Raw genomic sequence first — 20,918 nt, 5'->3', positions numbered from 1 at the left:
ATTCAGCCCCAGGTGAGAGGTTCCAGCCTAGCTGAGGGACTTTTGGGATCCAGCCCCAGGTGGAAGGTTCTAGCCTGGCTGAGGGTTTGGGATCCAGCCCCAGGTGAGAATTCCCAGCCTGGCTGAGGGATTTTTGGGATCCAGCCCCAGATGAAAGGTTCTAGCCTGGCTGAGGATTTGGGATCCAGCCCCAGGTGAGAATTCCCAGCCTGGCTGAGGGGTTTTTGGGATCCAGGCCCAGGTGGAAGGTTCCAGGGGTATGTCTCTGATGTGTCACTCAGCATTCCCCAAGCCCTTTCCAGAAGGGCAGCGGAAGAGCCCCCAGATGTTCCTGGAAATGACACCCACCCCGCAGCAGGAGGGAGCCAGCAGCAGCTCCTGCAGAAGCCATCAGGCTGCTGCTGCCAGCCACATGGCCACTGGTCCCTGGGGGAGCCAGCCCCACTTCTGAGCTCCGGCAGGAGCAGGGCTGGGGCTGGGGGCCGGGGCTGGCAGGGCAGCAGCCCGTGCCCTCTCTTTGGGAGTACTTTGCTCTGGTTTCTCCCAGCGGGGCCAGCCCTCCGTGGAGAGCTCAGAGAGCTCCAGCCGCAGCAGCGGGCAGAGCAGGGTGGGTCTGGGGCGTTGGCACGGTTCTGGTGGGTCTGGAGAGCCGGGCACAGGTGGGAGCAATGAGCACACTCATCCTCCTGGATGTTCTGCCACCGTCTTCCACACCCACCCCGCGTGAATTTGGATGCCTAAATGAGGTGATAAACTTCGGTGAGAGCCAGGAGGGGCTGGCACCTGGTGGCCGTGGGGACACTCATGGACTCAGCCATGGGAAGGTCCCTCACTGGACACATCCTGCGCTCCTCTGCCTGTAGAAGCTCAGATTTTGGGGACAGACCAAACTCAGACCCTCCTGTTTGGGTCATCCTGAGCTGGGTGCAGCTCAAGGCGCTGTGAAATCTCGGATTTTGTTTTCCCCAAAGGAGCTTTCCCATCCCAGGCAGGCTGAGCTCAGCTGGGGCTGCTCCACAGCCTCCTTGGGCCAGGAGACCTTTTCCCTTCTGCTGGACGGGCTTGGGCAGATGTTCCTCCACATGCACAGCTGGCAGAGCTCCTGGGAGGAGCTGTCTGGACATCTCTGTGTCCCTTCCACAGCAGCTCCTCCCATCCCTGCCAGATCCTTCCGTCCTTCCTTATCCTGGGTCCTCCGTGCAGAGCGTTTGTGCCCAGCCTGGGGACAGCAGGGAGGAGCTGTGCAGGGGATTAAAAATGTTACCCCCACAAATCCGCTGCAGCCCCCAGGGGTTCAGTGCTGCATCTGGCTTTTTTTTTTCACCAGGAAAAACATTTACTTTGGGAGAGGAAAGAGTAAAACAGAAAATAAGCTCATGGTCACCAGTCCAAAAATAAAGAATGGATTCAGAAATCCTCTGGTGCCTTTTGGGATGATTTCATATCTAAAGGAATGAATCCATAATACAGTAATGCTGATTCTGACATTTGAGTATTTACAGTGGGATCTTTTGCAGGTGGAACTTGTGAGAAAAAAAAAAGAAAATAATAGCTCAGAGGGCAAAGGTTTTGTTTAAAACTGTACAACAAACTGTAGCTTAGCACCAAAGAGCCAGAAAAGCAGTTTATTGGCTCCTCACGAGCAATGGGATATCAAGACATCCTGATGAGGAATGGATGAATTTCAGGAAAAATTCTGAGCAGGAAAATGTCTCAGTTAGACAAACCTTCCCTTCAGGCTGGTAAATGGTTGGGATGGGTGGGATGAGGTCTGTGGGGTCCATCCCATGCCATGGTGGTGGCCAGGGCTGGGACAGGGTGGTCTGTGAGGTCCCAGCTGTGGCCGGGGGTGGGACAGGGTGGTCTGTGGGGTCCATCCCTTGCCATGGAGGTGAGAATTCCTCTCCCAGTAACTCCTCTCCTCCTCCTGCTCTGTTCCAGGGCCGCTGCATCAACTTCACGCGGGTGAAGAACACGGAGACCCCCCCCAAATACCCTCTGAACAACTCCTACCCCTCTGCCCCCCCCCCCAGCGCCCATCTATACCCCCCCGCCCCCCGCCCCCATCTACACTCCCCCTCCCCCCAGCTCCCCCCACGCCCCCTCCCCCTCCTCCACGCTGCCCCCGCTGCCCCCCCCGCCCCAGGCGCCCCCTCCCAGCCGGGCGCCCCCCCCGTCCCGGCCCCCCCCCCGCCCCACGGCCTAAGGGGGTCCCCCCACTCCGCCAGAGGTGTCCCGGGGCTCTCTCAGCAGTACTGTACCCACCCGGCTGGGGGACCCCAGCCCCTGCCCCGGGTGGCAGCAGCACCAGCCACCCTGCAGGCGTCCCCCCCTTTCCTCTTCTAGAACCTTCTCTCCTCTCTTCACCCCCTCGAGCATCAGTGCCACAAACTCGGGAAGCCAGAGCAGCCAAGGAGAGCTCCAGTTCGTCCCAGGCACGGCGGCTGTGCCACCTCCCGGTGCCCTGTGCCAGCACGGGGACCTTCCGGAGGAAGGGCACGGGTGACCCGGCGAGCTCCGTGCCAGGGAGAGCCCCGGGCAGGGTTGCACAGGACTGGCAGCAGTGCAGAACCCCCGCCAGGTGTGCACACCTGCACCTGGCACACCTGGAACCCCTGGCACATCTGACACACCTGGCACACCTGGCACGCCTGGAACACCTAGAACACCTGGCACACCTGGGCACGCCTGGAACACCTGCACGGGGCCAGGGACAGCTCTCGCTCCAGGGGCAGTGCCAGGGGCAGCTCTGCAGACACAGAAGTGGTGCCAGGCACCCTTCCCACCCAGCAGGAGCCGCAGAGGGGAAGGTGCTGTCACCTCCGGGGGTCCGGGAGCACAGGGGGTGGCGTGGGGGTGTCGGTTTGGGGACGTGCAGGTGGATGCAATCAGAGCCTCCAGGAAATCAGACTGCAGACTGGGACAGCTGAACAAACGCCGTCCCTGGGCACGGGGAGAGCGGCGCCAGGCCAGCCCCGGTGCCCAGCGGGACACAGAACCTGTCCCCAAACCCTCCGGGAGCTGGGAGAGGTGTGGCCAGCAGAGGAGTCTCTGCAGTGGCTTTGGGCCAGCCGGTCCCTCACCCCAGGGTGCTGCAGCGAGAGTGTGTGCTGCTCTCCACTCCAAGGGAAGGGCTCTGAGTGCAAACCTGAGCTTTGCTGTCTGGGGTTCCCCGGATCCACTCTGCTCGGGCTCCTTGTTGCTGTCAGCTTGAAAAGGTTGCCACTGATGCCTCCCTGTTTTTCTGTAAATTGAATTCTTTCACCTTAAAAATGTTTCCACGTGGATTTTTTTTTTTTTTTTGGCGGGGGGTAGTTGTTTTTGTTTCGTTTTGTTTTTTGGGGATTTTTGGTTTTTTTTTTTTTTTTTTGCTTGTTTTGGTTTTGGCGGCTTTTGGAGTTTTTTGGGCTTTTTTGTTTTGTTTTCCTTTCCTAAACAAGTAGCAGCTGCCTCCCCAGCTCTGAGTGAAGAGGAGCCAGTGTGCTTACTCACTCTTGTCAGCTCTCAGCAGCATCATTCACTCCTGTTAGCAGTACTGACTGAGGCAAACCCCCCTGGGACAGGCCAGATGGGGATCAGTCTGCCAAGAAATGCACTGGTTGCATTTCTCCTGCTTCCTCCTCACCCTCAGGGGCCCCCCAGCACTCCCCAGAGCATCTCCTGGGTCCTGCAGCCACCCCGAGAGCTGCCTGCAGAGCCAGGGGAGATCCCTCAGCCCCCAGAGCCCCTCCACTTCTCACAGAGCTTTCACAGGAGAGAAAACCACCTTTGCAGCTGCAGTCCTGCCAATAGCAAAGGGTTCTCATCTCATCGTTTTTTACCAGATTAAAGAAATGCTTTGCCACGTGCTGCTTTGGGAAATACCAGTTCTAGCTTTTCTAACAAAACAAGGGGGGGGGGTGGAAGGAAAAAAAAAAAACTCTCAAGGAGGAAAGAGAATGGAGGAGACTCAGTGGAGACCTGCCCTGGCCCCTTTGGGCAAGGACAGCAGGGAACCCCTGGCACGAGGCTCTGGGTTCCTCCCTCCCTCTGCTAGGCGAGGCTCAGCTCTTGGTGAGACAAGCCTGTGGCTCCTGAGGAGCTGGGCCTGAAGCCAGGCTGAGACTGAGCCCCCCAGGCCCAGGCTGAGCCCACCAGGCTGAGACTGAGCCCCCCAGGCCCAGGCTGAGCCCACCAGGCTGAGACTGAGCCCCCCAGGCCCAGGCTGAGCCCCCCAGGCCCAGGCTGAGCCCACCAGGCCCTCTGATCCCCTGTTCTGTCTGCAGGCAGCACGGAGCAGTCCCTGCCCCAGCAAACCCCTGTGCTGCTCCCCCGTCCCAGTTGCACCAGTCACAGCCACGGCTGCTCCCACAGGAGCACGTTGGGGGCAGGTGAAGCTTGGACCCCCCACTCAAGTTGGGATGGAGGGAGCACGGATGGACGGGATGTGGTCAGGCAAAGAGCTCCTGGCTTTGGTTTGGTTGGGTTAGTTTGGTTGGGTCTAGTATGGTCTCGTTGGGTTGGGTTGGTTTTGTCTGGTCTGGTCTGGTTGGTTTGGGTTTGGTTTGGTTTGGTTTGGTTTGGTTTGGTTTAGTTTGGTTTGGTTGGTTTGGTTGTGTTTGGTGTGATTTGATTTGGTTGGGTTGGTTTGGTTTGGATTGGTTTGGTCTGGTTTGGTGTGATTTGGTTGGGTTTGCTTTGGTGTGATTTGGTTTGGTTTGGTGTGATTTGGTTGGATTTGGTTTGGTTTGGTGTGATTTGGTTGGACTTGGTCTGGTTTGGTTTGGTTTGGTTGGATTTGGTCTGGTCTGGTTGGGTTTGGTTGGATTTGGTTTGGTTTGGTTGGATTTGATTTGGTTTGGTTTGGTTTGGTTGGATTTGGTCTGGTCTGGTTGGATTTGGTCTGGTTTGGTCGGGTTTGGTTGGATTTGGTCTGGTTTGGTTTGGTTGGATTTGGTCTGGTTGGATTTGGTCTGGTTTGGCCTGGTTTGGTGTGATTTGGTTGGTTTTGATTTGGTTTGGTTTGGTTTGATTTGGTTGGATTTTATTTGGTTTGGTTTGGATGGATTTGGTTTGGTGTGATTTGGTTGGGTTTGGTTTGGTCTGGTCTGGTTTGCTTTGGTTTGATTTGTTTCCACCACGGAAGGTGTGAAAACTGGGATAGTGTAACACAGGATCCACGTCCCCAACAGATCCTCAGCATCTCAGAAATGTTTGGGAAGGAAGTTGATTTTCCACAAGACAGCTTTGAGAATTTTATTTTTTAGGTATTTGTTAGCCAATAACTTGGTTAATTGGTTAATTAACCAATAAACCTCCTGCAGGGGAAAATGTAAAAGCCATTTTTGCAGATGTACATAGAAATTCTCCTTCTCCCCAAACTAAGGAAAAAAAACCCAAACCCTGCAGATTTAAAGGAGCAAAGTAAAGCCTAGATCAGGCTAGGAAAAAATCAGAATTTTCAAATGCTCCCTTTGTAATCATCCAGTTTAAGAATAAAAAACAAGCTCCAAATTTTTTGTTGTACATATTGTTGCTGCATGCTTACCATATGTTAGATGGAAGCATTTCCTATCCCTTGTGGATAAAAGAACATTTTTCAAGTTGTAGTAAATTATTATAAAGCCAATGACATTTCATGGCATGTTATCGTACCAAGCTGTGCTTGTTGTATTTTTTTTTCTTTATGGTTCTATTGCTTTTTTTTTTTTTTTTTTTTTTTTTTTTTTTTTTTTTTTTTTAATATAAGTGTACAAATATTTCCTGTAGTGACGAGCACCTCTTTTACGTGGCATTAGTTGGGGCGCTGCAGCTCCAGGCTCCACAGCCCAAAAGGGTTTTTGCACATGGGTCTGGCTGGGATCTGGCTGAAAAAACCCACAACCCGAGAGGATGGGCTTGGTGGCCCTTCCTGATATTCCCACAAAAATCAGAGCACATCTGGGGGCGACCTGGTTTGAATTTTGGGAGGTAGGGCAGGGCTGGGATGGGATTCCCAGAGCAGCTGGGTCTGCCCCTGAACCCCTGGAATTGTCCCCAAGGCCAGGTTGGAGCAGCCTAGGACAGAGAACAGCGTCCCTGCCATGGCAGGGGTGGCACTGGGTGGGATTTTAGGTCCCTCCCAACCCAACCCATTCTGGGGCTCTGTGGTTTAGGACCAGCCTAAATCTGGCTGCGGAAAGGGCTCCCAAAAGTTCCTCGGGTGCCTTTAAAAGCCACACTCACTTTGTGCTGGACCCTAAAGATGAATTTAGGGACTTCATGGAAGGCTGGGAGCGAAACCTTGGTGCTGGACTCCAGCCAGCTCCCCCAGACAATTAATGCCATGCAAATGAGGTCGAATGAGCTGGAGCACCTCTGTACCCTGTGTCTGTGGCTTTGGCCAGCCCTGGCTGAAATGCTCACCCCAAAGCAGCTGGGAAATGCCTTTTCTCCCCTTCCTTCACAGCTCTGGCAGGGCCTGGCAGCCCCGAGGGCTGAGCCTCTGACAAAAGGGTCAGGTTCTGCTTTCGTTTATTTTATTTTATTTCATTTCCTTTTCCTTGCCCGGCGTTACCAAGTGCTCGGTCTGTGGCTACCTGGATCCCCTCTCTGTTCCATGGTGTGGAGGCACCTTCTGTCCCTGCTGATTTTGGGGAGGGGCAGGGCTGGCTCAGGGGGCTCTGTCAGGTTTTGGGGTGCCATTTGGGCAGGTTGCCTCGTTGGGGTGCAGGGGGAGCCGAGCGGGGCCGTGCTGGGGTTGGATTTGTGTTGCCAGCTCAGCCGGCGCTGTGCAGTGATGTTTCACCCCTCTGTGCGTTGCATGTGTCCTTTGTTAAATCCAGTCATTACTCTTGATTGCTGGCCTTGATGTTATTATTAATTAAAGACCTACACAAATCTCTTGTGGACTCTGAGCTGTTCCTTGCTGAGCTGAAGCAAATCCTGGGCACAAACTGCTGTGCACAAATTTTCACCAGCTGGTTTTTCCTCGTGCTGGGGAACTCACACTTGGTGGTTTTCCTCCCAAAGCCCAGGGCACTCCTGACACAAAAGCTGATTTTTTGGGGTGTGACAGAGGCTGAAGCGTCCATTCCTCCCAGAATGGATTTCACACAATCTGACTCAGGCACCTTTAACGGGGCACAGCCACCACCAGGAATAACCAGGCTTCTAGCAGGGAGAGAAATTGCTTTTTTTCTCCCTAAATTTGGCAGAGAAAGCCCCAAATCTGAGTCAGAGATAAGGGTTTGTGTGGGGCTGATGGAAGTGCCGGGGGGACCTAGACACAGCATCCTCTCTATGGGTAATGCATCTTTTCATTTCAGAAAGAGCTATAAAATCACTTGTAAAAAAAAAAAAATAACATGAGCTGTAAAATAAATCATCCTGGATGCAGACAGTGGCTGAAAGTCTGTAGCACACTGCCAGAACTTTTCGGATTATTTAAGTATTTTTTAATAGTTAAAAGTTTTGGAGGGTCCTTCCTGGTAATGTGGGAAGGAAAAACATCTGGGGAAGGTGCAGAGCACGAGGGGAAATGTTTCCTCATGCCACAAGGTCAGTGCAGGTGTCCCCCACGGTGAGGAGGACGTGTCCCCTCCACCCAGGGGCCATCCTGGCCCATGCTGGATGTGCCCAGAGCTGCAGCCTAAGCAGGAATTCTGCATTTCTCCACAGATATTAAATCCTGGGGCCTTTTCCAGAGCTGGGGGAGTTAACAGGGATGGAGAAACCACAGCAAAAAATACCACAGGGGGTGGCAAACTGAGCTGGGCCACGAGGTGACTCGTCCTTGCAAGGAAAGCTGGGGATTGCTAAATTCCACTTCCATCCCCGGCTCAAACCTTCCCTGGCCTCTTCTCTGGGGCTGAGAGGCCCCCAGAAGATGTTGGGTGCTGCTCCCCTGCTGCCCCTGTGCTTGGGGTGGGCTCGCCGGGGCTGCTGGGATCTTTTCCCCAGGTTTTTCTTACTCACTGGAAAGTCTCTGGGAAAGGAAAAGCCTTGGGAATGTCTGCATTCCTTCAGCCTGTGAAATGTGAGATGTGAAGTGTGAGCAGCAGCATTCCCATGGAATAGCCCAGCTTGGAATGGAATATTCCCATGGAATAACCCAGCTTGGAATGGAATATTCCCATGGAATAGCCCAGCTGGCCATGGCTGTGACCTGGAGGGGACCAACCTGGAGGAGACAAACCTGGAGCTCCTTGAAGGAAAAGCTGGTAAAAGTCCTCGGGGAAAATGAGATTTTTGGACTCTGCAGTGCCTGGGGTCAGACAGAATGAACATTTCTGTCCATTGCAGAAGCTGGGGTTGATTCCCAGCTTTTATTTCAGGTGTGGGCACTCGTGAGCCCCCCTAAATACCTTAAACAAAAGGATGCAAGGCTGAAAGAGCTGGGAATGCCCTCCCCTCCCTGCTCCTGCAACCACAGCAGCAGCAGACATGGAAAAGCAGCCCTGGAATGAACGGGGGCATTTTTAGCAGTGCCTGAGGCAGCCTGGGCTGCAGGGGCAGATCACGTAGGCTGCCAGAGCTGCTCCCACAGGACACACCTTGGGGCTCCTGCTCTGGGGTCAGGTTGGCAGTTATTAGTGTTTTTGGGGGCAGGATGAGTGTCTGGGGGTGTGTGATGCTGGGAGTGATCCCAGGCTGTGCCGCCACCCTGCCATGGGCACTGCAGAGGTTTCCAGCTGCTGACAGCAGGAATGTTGGAGCAGGAGCATCAGACACTTCCCTGTTTGTTTTTTCAAGCAGGCCAGCTCGGAAGGTCAAATTCTGAAGTCATCCTCACTTGTCTGCCTCTGCCTGTCCCTGTCTGGGGAGGGGTTAGGGCGCCTTGGTCCAGGCTGCTCCCCCAGCCTGACCTAATGCAGCAAAAATAATCCCCTTGCAGAATAAACTGAGTCTGGTATTTCATTAAAGAAGGATGCGGAGGCAAATAAGCTGCCAAGGGTGAGAGAGGGAGCTGCTGGCAGAGCTGTGATGTGTCCCAGGGCTCCGAGCTCCTCCTGTGACAGCAGCTCCTCCTCCAGGCTGGGCACAAACCCCTGCTCGCTCCTTTGCAGCTGCAGCAGAATCTTGTAAGCTGCTTTGGTGAGGGCTGAGGACATTTGCATCCCCAGGGTGGGTTCCTGTCCCTGTGGGCACGGGGACCTTGTGGCTATGGGGACCCTGTGGGTATGGGGGACCCTGTGGGTATGGAGGGTCCTGTGGGTATTTGGGACCCTGTAGGCATGGGGGGCCCTGTGGGCACAGGGACCCTGTGAGTATGGAGGACCTTGTGGGTACCTGTCCCGGAGGGCATGGGGACACTGTGGGTATGGGGGGCCCTGTGGGTATGGGGGGCCCTGTGGGTATTTGGGACCCTGTGGGTATGGAGGACCCTGTGGGTGTTTGGCACTCTGTGGGTATGGGAGGCCCTGTGGGTATTTGGGACCCTGTGGGTATGGGGACCCTGTGGGTATTTGGCACTCTGTGGGCATGGGGACCCTGTCAGTATGGGGACCCTGTCAGTATGGGGACACTGTGGATTATAGGGACCTGTTGGCACAGTGACCCTGTGGATATGGGGGGCCCTGTAGGCACATTTTTTAATTTTTAATTGATTCCTGCAGGGCTCCCAAGGACAGGCACCAAAGCTCTGCTCCTCTGCACCCCACACAGGCTTGGGTTTCCTGATCTAATCCCGTGCAAGGTTTCCCTGTTCCCAGTTCTCTTGCTGTAGAGATCTCAGCAGGTTTTTGGGCTGGATTGGGGTGTTTGTGACCCCATTTATTGTTTAAGTGTCCCTGTCCCCATGTCTGGGTGTTGCAGGCAGTGCAGGACTGTCCAGCCAGGCTCTGGTGACAAAGCAGGGAGGGGAACTTTGTCTCCTGGGAAAGAAGGAGCCATCCAAGCAGAGAGGAACTGGCATTCCTGGAGCAAAACCCCCTCGGGCAATGGCTCTGAAAACCAAGATCACCTCTGCAGACTTTTATTGTTTAAAACCTACAGACAAGATGAGAACTCCAGTGCAAACACAAGCAGCGAGCAGAGTGACCTCTGGGGGTGTCACCTTGCCGGGGGTGTCACCTTGCCAGGCGTGTCACCTCTCCATTTGTGTCACCTCCCCAGGAGTGTCTCTGGGCTTTGTTCAGTGCTCAACACTCACAGTTAAGGGGCTCAGGGGGGGCTGAGCTGAGCTAGGGGTGCTGTCACCCCTGGGGATAGTGTCACCCTGGGATGGTGTCACCCCTGGGGATAGTGTCACCCTGGGGATAGTGCCACCCCTGGGATAGTGTCATCCCTGGGATAGTGCCACCCCTGGGATGGTGTCACCCCTGGGGATAGTGTCACCCTGGGGATAGTGCCACCCCTGGGATGGTGTCACCCCTGGGGATAGTGTCACCCTGGGGATAGTGCCACCCCTGGGGATAGTGTCACCCTGGGGATAGTGCCCCCCCGGGATGGTGTCACCCCTGGGGATAGTGTCACCCTGGGGATAGTGTCACCCTGGGGATAGTGCCACCCCTGGGGATAGTGTCACCCTGGGGATAGTGTCACCCTGGGGATAGTGCCCCCCCGGGATGGTGTCACCCCTGGGGATAGTGTCACCCTGGGGATAGTGTCACCCTGGGGATAGTGCCACCCCTGGGGATAGTGCCACTCTTGGGGTATTGCCACCCTTGGGGTGGCATCATCTCAGTGCCAATGTCACCCTAGGGCTGGTGTCGCCCCTGGGGATAGTGTCACCCCTGGGATGGTATCACCCCCTGGCCGGTGTCACCCCCTGGCCGGTGTCACCCCAAGGCCAGTGTCACCCTGGGGATGGTGTCACGCCCTGGCCGGTGTCACCCCCTGGTCAGTGTCACCCTGGGGCTGGTGTCACCCTCTGGATGGTGTCACCCCCTGGTTGGTGTCACCCCAAGGCCGGTGTCACCCTGGGGATGGTGTCACCCTCTGGATGGTGTCACCCCGTGGTTGGTGTCACCCCCGGGCCGGTGTCACCGGGCAGGGCCGGCTGCCCCGCTCACCCCTGGCTCCTCTCTCTCCTGGAGCGCCGCGGGCGCCGCAGCCGCTCCGGGGCAGGGCCGGGCTCAGTCTCTGGAGGCAGCGATGCGATCCACCTGCAAAAGGCACAGGCAGCCGTAAAAACAGCTGCTCCTTCGGCCAGGGAATACAGCTGGAGGTGCTGCTGCTCCCGGGGGAAATGAACCCATGGGAAGGGGTGGAATTCCAGGGGTCTGTCACCCTGAGGAAATGAACCCATGGGAAGGGGTGGAATTCCAGGGGCAGAATTCCAGAGGTGGAAGGAATCCCAGGGGTAGAATTTCATCGTTCTCTCACTGTGGGATTCCCGGCCAAAGGCATCCAGGTGTGTTTTAGCCCTGAGCCCCCAGCCCTGCTCTGACCTGACCCTCATGGTGCCAGCCCAGCCTCACCCACACAGGGCTCCTCCAAGAGCTTCCAGCAGTTGTGGAACGTGGGTGACACTCACTGAGCAGGGGCCAGGGATGGGCTGGGCTGGCTACAGCTGTCTCGGTGATAATTACATAATAATTCAGGAAGAATTAAGGCACAGAACCAGTTCTGCCTTAGGGGGATCTCACAGGCTTTCTTCTAGAGTAGAAAAATTCCCAGTTAGGATTTTTTTTTCCTTAGGGCAGGTGAAATATGAGGTATGAAATGCTGAATCTCTGGCCTAGAACAGCCTCGCTGGGCAGGAGAGGGGCGAGTTAAACCCTGAGGTTTTCTGCTTTGTACACCCAACCCTTAACTTCCCCAGGGGGTGCCTCTGTACTTAATGGATTTAACTAAAGACCAGTAATTCCATTTGGTTAACGTAGGGCACTTGATTTTATTCAAAGGGTGAAATACAAAAAAAGTAAGCAGAGACAAAACCCAAATGAGAAACGCTACAGACAAAAGTGAGACATCTCCTGCAAACAGCACACAACAAACATGGTAGTCTGGTCCCCACAGCCCAAGCCAGCTGGATATGTACAGCACAGAGAATCTACAGGGCAGGAAATGTGGGTTTGCCACTCAAATGTCTATTTACAGAAACTGAATTGAAGGCAAATAAGTTTTCTTTCCTTCTTTTTTTTTTTTTTCTTTTTTTCCCCAACCCAAATACTTCTGTTTCTTCTTCTTCCTGTTCTGCTGAAGAGGAGGGAGTCCATGCTTTGAGGCAAGTTTGGTACATTCAGGTAGGATCTAAAATTAGCCACAGCTAAACACTGACCTGCTACTTAAGCTACTTAATTTCAGTCCCTCGCTCCATCCAACAAGGCCAGCAGGCACCTGCTTGTGACATCAAGGACTCCTGGGGACAGCCAGGGAGAGGACAGGCCCAATTCTGCACTGGTGTGGGCTTGATTTGTGCCTCCAGAGGCTTCACTCTGCAGCTCAGCCAGACCTCAGTGTCTGGGCTGGGCTTAAGGCTCCGACTGAGGGTTCTGCTCATCCCATGTGGCTGGGACAGGCTCGGGGTGGTGTTTGGGCTCTCTCAGCACGGGGGGTTGAGCCTGGCCCACCACGGGGTGTACAGGCAGCTTTTTGGGCAGCAGGGTGTCCCCAGGGAGATGCCCTGCCCAGGGACACCCCCAGGAACTGAGTGCTGACAATGACAAATGTGGGACAAAACTGCCCACAGCCCTTCTGCAGCAGAGCCAGGCAGGGGGGAAAAGCCTTTCTGGATGCAGGAAATTCCATGTGCAGCTTAATCTGCACGTGTGTGGAATCTGAGTGAGAACTGCTGGGCAGGAACTCGCGCTGAGCTGGGAGCTCTCTGCTCTTTGGGAATTAAAACTCCCCAAGACCTCAGGGCTTCCCTCTGCGCCTCTGCAGGTGAGGAACAGAGCGACTCACACTGAAATAACCTGTGAACACAGTGGGCAGGAGTGGGAGCTGCTAGTCCAGGTGGCAAAGGCCTTGATTTGTATTTACCTGTGGCTCAATTTTAGAGACAGGGCTACTGAATTTTACAACACCTCAGTGAGGAAGGAGAGAATTTCACTGGCTCAGTAAGCAAAACATTCATTTGGGAGAGCAGAAGACTGACTGGCTGTTAATAAATACCACGAGACATTCTAAAAGTTTTCTAAGGAAAAGAGAAACATCATCTGTTCATCAAAATGCAACACAGGGACAGAATGAGGTAAGGAAAGCTAGAAAGAGTCCTTTGTACATTCCCACTTCACACTGCATGGCAACAACAACAACAAGGAGATGCCAACAGGCTCCCTGCCACACTCAGCAGGGAAATTCTTCACATAGGTGTGCTCCAGAGCATCCCTGGAGGCTGAGCCTGCAGCATCCACCAGCCTCCCTGCCAGAGCTGTGAGCCCTCGGTTTTGGCAGCAGAGTTTGACCCTCAAGCAGGAGGAGGGGCACTGCCTGTCCCCTGCCCCATCAGTGCCTCCAGCTACAGGGAACAGGGATTATTTGGCTCAGCACAAAGCCAGAGAGCTCAGCAGCTCCACACTGGACACTCCTAACTCAGTTCTTTGGTCCTCTTTGCACACACCTTTCACCGAGGTGGAACAGCTTGCACTAACACGCTGAGCTTGCTCCCAGGGGTGTGTGCCCCCCCTGCTCTCTGCAAGGCAGGCTGGAAAAGTAGTGCTGGCTGCAGGGGCAGAAAAAGGGCCTGAAGTGATCCCCTCGTGGGGCTGTTCCACGAGAGATCCTGCTCTGAGAGCAGAGGATGGGGCTCTGCACATTCCTGGGCCAGGGGGACCAGGGGCAGCCCAGCCTGCGAAGCCCTGCAGGGGTTCTGAAGCAAGCTGAGGAGGAGGAGGAGGAGGAGGAGGAGGAGGAGGAGGAGGAGGAAGAGGAGCTGTCTCCCACCTGTGAGCATTGCACATGCCTTGCTTTGTCCTCAATTCTCCTCCTCCAGTGAAGCAGGGAGGGCTAAGGTGATGTTTAGGCTCAGCTGTGCCAGGGCAGTGCCTCACACACAGCTCTTGCTGAACTGAAATGCAGCATTTACTGCACTAAAACGCAGCATTTACTGCTTTGCTCTTAAACAGACACTGGCAGCACAATGTGTCCTTAAATTAACAGATGAGACAGGTTAATAAACACATGCACTGGCTTTGAGAAACTTTTCCAGGCACGCAGCATTTCATTCTCATCATGAGGCTGAGCCTTGAGCACTGAACTGAAGTGAAAGGTTTACACAAAGCAGAATTGCCACAGAGTCTTTGGGAATACCCCGTGCCAGGGGAACTGGGGCTGGCAGGGCACTGGGCACCCACTCCCCAAGCACTGCATTTGCTAAAGCCATTTTTCAGGGGCAGTAAATCACCTGGAATCGTCACCAGCACCATTTCACACCTTGTGGCATGGTTTTACAGTGCCTGTGTAAAGCTAATTCAAATCCCAGTGAGATGGGAGGAAATTCACCTTTCCACATTAGGAAATACATAAAAACTGCCCTTTGATGACTCTGAAGAAGTCAGATTTTGAGTCCTGAAGGTGTGTTTTCTGTGTCGTTTTGGATTCTCTTCAAGCTGGTTATAGGAACATTACCAAGGTAATTTCTTTAGGCAATTTCTTTATTACCAAGGTAATTTTCCAAGGTTATTTCTGGCTTGTTTATGGACCCTTTTTATCCCCTTCAGGTGTGTCACAGAGCTGGGTCCATCAGGTGTGTCACAGCCAGGTGTGTCACACTCAGGTGTGTCACACAGCTAGGTCCTTCAGCTGTGTCACACCCAGGTGTGCTCTCAGTGCCCCTCAGTTCCAGGGGAAATCCTCAGCACAAGAAAAGCTCCCCTTGTTTTAACAGCCCCAAGCAGCAGCAGCAGCAGCTCAGAGCCAGCCCTGGCACCTCTCTGCCCCCAGCCCTGGTCAGAGCTCCCAGCCCTGTCAGGCTTGGTGCTGGGGTCCTGTGGCCACCGTGGCTAGGAGATTGTCACTTGCTCTGGATGTGGCATGGATAAAACCCTTCTGGAGCAGCATCACCTCCCTGGCACCTGCACCAGGTGCCCAGGAGTGGGCAGGCTGTGGCAGCTCAGCTGGATTCTCTGCTGCACCTAGGGCAGGAATTCACCCCAAAGGCTTGCCTGCAGTTTCCTTCTCTGGTAAAATTCCTGCCTCAAGCGTGACCAGTGCCAGCTCTTGTTCCAGTTGTGTGTTCTGGTGTCCTGCTGCACTGCCTGAGAGCACCACAGGGCACTGAGAATCCCTTCCCACAGTGACTGGAATGAGCCACGCCAGGTAAGAGACAGTGGCATCAGCTCAGAGTAACCCCTTAGCTAGAAGACTCAGCAATCTTTAAGAAAAACCATTTAACATCTTGCATGGAAGTCTATTGATCAGAAAAACCCCAGAGCTATTGACGTAGCACGTGGAATCGATTGGACAATCACTAATGTAATGGAATTATGGTGATCTTATACACAAACAACGATTTACCAAAATAAGATTTACCTAGGGGGCTTTAAAATCGAGTTATTTTGGTACCAAAAAAAAGTCTTTCATTTCATTCCCCTTTGCCCCTATGATTCAGATGATCTTTCACTCTACAGTTACGGACTTGGCCAGATTTCTTGGAAAATCAACCTGCAGAGAGGGAGGAGAAAGAACAGGCTCGTGAGTATTTACACACTTTGTTTGTTTGTGTACAACTTTGTAACCTGTGGAACGTCTGTTCTGCCTTCCAACTGAAAACAATCCAACACATCCTCACGTTCATTTAGGCCAGTCAGTGCAAAGAAAAAAAGACCACAACCCTGGTTGTTACAACTCCTGGGTCAGAGCTAAGCAGAACTTTAGTCCGGGCTGTTCCAGTGCTCAGGTGGTCACTGAGAACAGGCAGGGGCCAGTGTCTGCATTAAGATCAAAGAGCTAACACCAAACTGCTTGCCAAACACCCTTCTGGGGACTTCACCTTCCCTTCAGCTCCCTAGCAGCCCTCCAGAGCCTGGCTGCTCCTTCCACACCACAGCCACACATCCCAGCTGGGCTGCCTCCAGTTCTGCACTGGCCACCAGTGGCCCTGGGCACTACAGCAGCTCAAGCAGTGGCACAGAGAAGCCCCCCGGCTTGCAGCAGCCCCCAGCAGCACCCCGGGGCAGGGGGGGAATGCTGTACTCACATCGTAGCCCCTGAGCACGGCCAGGTGGAAGGCCAGCAGCTGGAGGGGGATCACACTCAGGATCCCCTGCAGGCAGTCCACGGAGTGGGGAACTTTGATTGTTCTTTTGTTGTTCTTAATGGTCTCGATGTCCTCCTTGTCACAGATCACCACAGGCCGGCCCTGCAACAAAGGGGAAGGCTGTAGGAAATCACTTCTGGAAGGTTCTTCCCTGGTCTCTGTGCAGAGTACCAGTGGCAAAATCTATTCCTTAATTCAGAGCCAAACAGCTTCACACCCCCTGGGGGTATTTAAGGGTTAAACAGACCATGCCAGGCTTCTGCAACTGCTGCAAGAGCTGCTGCTGAAATGCCCAGGGAACGCAGAGAGACCCAGGTGAACAGTCTGGGAGCCTAGGAACAGCTGTCCTGCCAGCAGCAGCAGCTCCATGCATGCAGAGCTGCCAGCAGCAGCAGCTCCGTGCATGCAGAGCTGCCAGCAGCAGCAGCAGCGGCTCCGTACATGCAGAGCTGCCAGCAGCAGCAGCTCCATGCATGCAGGGCTGCCAGCAGCAGCAGCTCCGTGCATGCAGCGCTAGCAGCAGGAGCTCCATGCTTGCAGGGCTGCCAGCAGCAGCAGCTCTGTGTATGCAGAGCTAGCAGCAGCAGCTCCGTGCATGCAGAGCTGCCAGCAGCAGCATCTCCGTGCTTGCAGGGCTGCCAGCAGCAGCAGCTCCGTGCATGCAGAGCTGCCAGCAGCAGCATCTCCGTGCTTGCAGGGCTGCCAGCAGCAGCAGCAGCTCTCTGCGTGCAGAGCTGCCAGCAGCAGCAGCTCCGAGCATGCAGAGCTGCCAGCAGCAGCAGCTCCGTGCATGCAGGGCTAGCAGCAGCAGCAGCAGCTCCGTGCATGCAGGGCTGCCAGCAGCAGCAGCTCCGTGCATGCAGGGCTGCCAGCAGCAGCAGCTCCGTGCATGCAGGGCTGCCAGCAGCAGCATCTCCGTGCTTGCAGGGCTGCCAGCAGCAGCAGCAGCAGCTCTCTGCGTGCAGAGCTGCCAGCAGCAGCAGCTCCGAGCATGCAGAGCTGCCAGGTACCAGTACCAGGTAAGATAAAGTCTCAGGTAAGATGAAGTCTCAGGTAAGATGAAGCCTGCTTTATCTCACCTGCCGGGCAATGACCTGCTGCAGGGCGTTCTGGCACTTGGCGTAGGTGTGGTCTCTCATGATGATCATGATCACGGGCATGAGCTTGTCCACCAGGGCCAGGGGGCCGTGCTTCAGCTCCCCGGCCAGGATCCCCTCCGAGTGCATGTAGGTGATTTCCTTAATTTTCTGGAGGGGGGAAAAGAGTTCATCACACTCTGAGCAACCTCATTGTGGTTTTTTAAGGTTTCTGTGAATTCCTGCACTCTGTGAAACTCACTTCTGGCCCTTCTCAGAGGTGGCTGAGGCAGGCCACAGACCCAGAGCCACGCAGTGCCCCTGGGCTGGGCTGTTTGCAGCCACCAGAGCCCTCAGAAGTTACCATCAGCCACCACAGCCAACCTCCCAGGCTGCCTGGGCAGGCAGCCCAATAAAAGAAAATAAAATGTGAAATAAAAATAAAAATAAAATTAAAATAATAAAAATAAAATTAAAATAAAATAAAAAATATAATAATATATAAAATAAAAAATAAAATAAAAATAAAATAATATATAAAATAAAAATAAAAAAAAAATTACAATAAAATAATATATAAAATAAAATATACTACAAATTTTTAAAATAAAAAATAAATAATATAAAAAATAAAATAATATAAAAAATAAAAGAGGACATGTTTGCATGGCACTGGGGACAGCAATGAGAACAACAGGAATGGCCTCAAATGTAAAAACCGCAGCACGTGGCTTTGGAAAGTGCACGCTCAGTTTTGCACCTTATTAGGGTGCAGTTTGTCCAGTAAAGCATTCCCAGTGTGAGCATGGAAAATACACCCTCCCAACCCAGGCTGGGACGTGGGACTCCTACAGGGACTTTGAGGTATTTGTAAATTTAGGTGATTGTGATTACCTAAATTTTAAATTTTAAATTTGTCATTTTAGGTATTTGTAATTACCTGAATTTTAAATTTGTCATTTTAGGTAATTGTGATTACCTAAATTTTAAATTTGTCATTTTAGATATTTGTAATTTTTGGTAATTTTGATTACCTAAATTTTAAATTTTAAATTTGTCATTTTAGGTATTTGTAAATTTAGGTAATTGTGATTGCCTAAATTTTAAATTTGTAATTACCTAAATTTTAAATTTGTCATTTTAGGTATTTGTAATTACCTGAATTTTAAATTTGTCATTTTAGGTAATTGTGATTACCTAAATTTTAAATTTGTCATTTTAGATATTTGTAATTTTCGGTAATTGTGATTACCTAAATTTTAAATTTTGAATTTGTCATTTTAGGTATTTGTAAATTTAGGTTATTGTAATTACCTAAATTTTAAATTTTGAATTTGTCATTTTAGGCATTTGTAATTTTATGTAATTGTGATTACCTAAATTTTAAATTTGTAATTACCTAAATTTTAAATTTGTCATTTTAGGCATTTGTAATTACCTGAATTTTAAATGTGTCATTTTGGGTATTCGTAATTACCTACATTTTACATTTTCAATTTGTCATTTCAGGTAATTCCATTTAACCCCGCGCTGGCCAAGGCTGTGGCGCCACGGCCACGTTTCCAGCTGCCCCGGCGGCAGAGGCTGCAGAGGCTGTGACTGTGCCGGAGCCAGCCCAAGCGCAGGAGCTCACCAAGGCTCCCTCCAGACACGTGGCGTAGTGGTAGCCACGTCCCATGATGAGGACGGACTTCTGGTGGTACAGCTCGGTGGCCAGCTTCTGGATCTCATCGTCCATGCTCAGCACTTCTTTGATCAAGTCTAGGGGAAGGAAAAGCCCAGGCTGAGCGTGCCACCCCCACGCACCCCACGGCCAGCGGTGACCTGCAAAGCCCCTGGGCTCAGCTTTACTGGGCCAGTGTGCTCGCCTGGAGACACCTGAGAGAGGGTGGCTACAAGGAGCTGTGACAGCTCTGCCACCCTCCCTGCAGGTCCAGCCCAGCTGAGCCCAGCCCCTCCCTGCAGGTCCAGCCCAGCTGGGCTCTCTCTGTCCAGACTCAGCTCAGCTGAGCTCCCCCTGCCCACGTCCAGCTCTGCTGAGCTCTCTCTGCCCAGGCTCAGCCCTGCTGGGATCAGACTCAGCTCTGCTAAGCTCTCTCTGGCCAGGCTCAGCCCAGCTGGGTTCTCCCTGCCCAGGCCCAGCCCAGGTGGGCTCCCCCTGCCCAGGTCCAGCTCTGCTGGGCTCTCTCTGGCCAGGCCCAGCCCAGCTGGGCTCCCCCTGCCCCAGGTCCTACCTGGAAGCCCCTTCAGCCCCCGCATGATCTCCTTGCGCCGCTCCTGCATGGAGATCCTGTCGTCACACATCATCAGGGCAAACATCACCAGGGACACGAACTGGCTGGTGTAGGCCTGGGGGCACAGGGAACGTCACTGGGGCACTGGGAATGTCACTGGGGCACTGGGAACGTCACTGGGACACAGGGAATGTCACTGGGGCACAGGGAACGTCACTAAGGCACAGGGAACATCACTGGGGCACTGGGAACGTCACTGGGGCACTGGGAATGTCATTGGGGTACAGGGAATGTCATTGGGGCACTGAGAACGTCACTGGGAGAATGTCACTGGGGGCACAGGGAATGTCACTGGGGCACAGGGAACATCACTGGGGCACAGGGAACGTCACTGGGGCACCCAGCAGCTGCAGGAATCCTCAGCCCAGCCGGGTCTGGGCTCTCAGAGTGGCAGCTTTGGCTCCCAGTCAGCAGCAGAACCCAGCCAGGGCTCACCGGGCCAGTCTGACCTGGGCAGGTCTCAAGGAGGCACGAGGGGATCTCCTCACGCTCCAAGATTTTACGTTCTGTACTCCCTGCTGAGTGCCAAACCCTGTTTTGTGGCCGTGCCCGTGTCCTGGCTCACTGCAGGTGACTCCTGAGAGCACTGGTGGCTGCAGATGTTTGCTGGAAGCCCAGCACAGCCCATCCCAACCAGCTGGGCTTTTTTTTGGGCCATACTCAGGGAACACAAAGGCAGCTGTGATTTCCCACCTCCCTTCTTTAAGAACAGACTCTCCCCTGCCTGCAGGAGCTGTCCCTGCCTTTGGGGGGAATCCCTGCACGGGCAGGTGACAGGAGGGATCACACCAGGGCAGGAATGGTCACAGGGACACCTGAGGGACACCTGAGGGACACCAAAGCAGCAGCTGCAGTTTGGCCTCTGAGCTCCTTCCAAGACAAAAGGGCTTGGGGCCAGCCTGGCACTGAAGTGCTGCAGAGCTCAGAGCAAGGTGTGGAGAGTTTCTGCCCCTTCCTAAGCAAGGAGCAGACAAACTTCCACCTGGAGGCTGGAATGGCTCTGAAGGAATCCAGAAAATCCATTTTGCAGTTGTGCTGCCTGAAGGAGCCTGCTGGGGAGTGAGAGCTGCTCTGCTCTGTGCAGCCCTGCACAAGTCCACAGCACCCACATGAACATGCCTGGGCTCTTTAGAATATTCTCAAAAGGAAGTTCTGGGCAAGCTCAGGGCACAAACTTCTCAAGTTCTTATTTTCTGTATGCACAGCTTTGGTAACTCCCCACATCATCAGAGAAAAAAATGCCATTTGTCTCCAAACTGTAAATGTTGGCCATGTGAAAACAACAGGGACAAACAGCTCGTTCAAGAGTTTCTTCTAAGAGACTCATGAATTTTCCATGATCAAATTCCCCAATGAACTATTAAACTCAAATGTGGTTTTTGGCTGAATTTATGTAACAGATTGACATCATCTCGCCTCTAAATAGAACTAAACCAAAGCAGA

At 53.3% G+C, this 20,918-nt stretch overlaps 2 protein-coding genes across 3 annotated transcripts in view; one reads left to right on the top strand and one right to left on the bottom strand.

Moving 5' to 3' along the window:
* ANTXR1 (ANTXR cell adhesion molecule 1) overlaps positions 1–5,633 on the top strand; it is a 66,106-nt gene extending 60,473 nt beyond the window's left edge. The window contains 2 exon segments of the mRNA XM_053966350.1: positions 1,942–2,012; positions 2,014–5,633. Coding sequence (XP_053822325.1) covers positions 1,942–2,012; positions 2,014–2,206 — 264 coding nt within the window. The 3' untranslated portion in view covers positions 2,207–5,633.
* A 6,134-nt stretch (positions 5,634–11,767) lies between these two features.
* The window catches only part of GFPT1 (glutamine--fructose-6-phosphate transaminase 1), a 28,141-nt gene continuing 18,990 nt past the window's right edge, over positions 11,768–20,918 (bottom strand). For both annotated transcript variants that reach the window (XM_053966348.1, XM_053966349.1), the window contains 5 exons: positions 19,416–19,530; positions 18,815–18,942; positions 17,185–17,352; positions 16,046–16,207; positions 11,768–15,510 (listed from right to left, as the gene is read on the bottom strand). In XM_053966348.1, coding sequence (XP_053822323.1) covers positions 15,466–15,510; positions 16,046–16,207; positions 17,185–17,352; positions 18,815–18,942; positions 19,416–19,530 — 618 coding nt within the window. In that variant the 3' untranslated portion in view covers positions 11,768–15,465. The remainder of the gene's footprint in view (positions 15,511–16,045; positions 16,208–17,184; positions 17,353–18,814; positions 18,943–19,415; positions 19,531–20,918) is intronic.

Source organism: Vidua chalybeata, chromosome 28 (assembly GCF_026979565.1).
Source record: "Vidua chalybeata isolate OUT-0048 chromosome 28, bVidCha1 merged haplotype, whole genome shotgun sequence".
NCBI classification, from domain to species: domain Eukaryota; kingdom Metazoa; phylum Chordata; class Aves; order Passeriformes; family Viduidae; genus Vidua; species Vidua chalybeata.
This window is presented reverse-complemented; position numbering and strand designations above follow the sequence as displayed.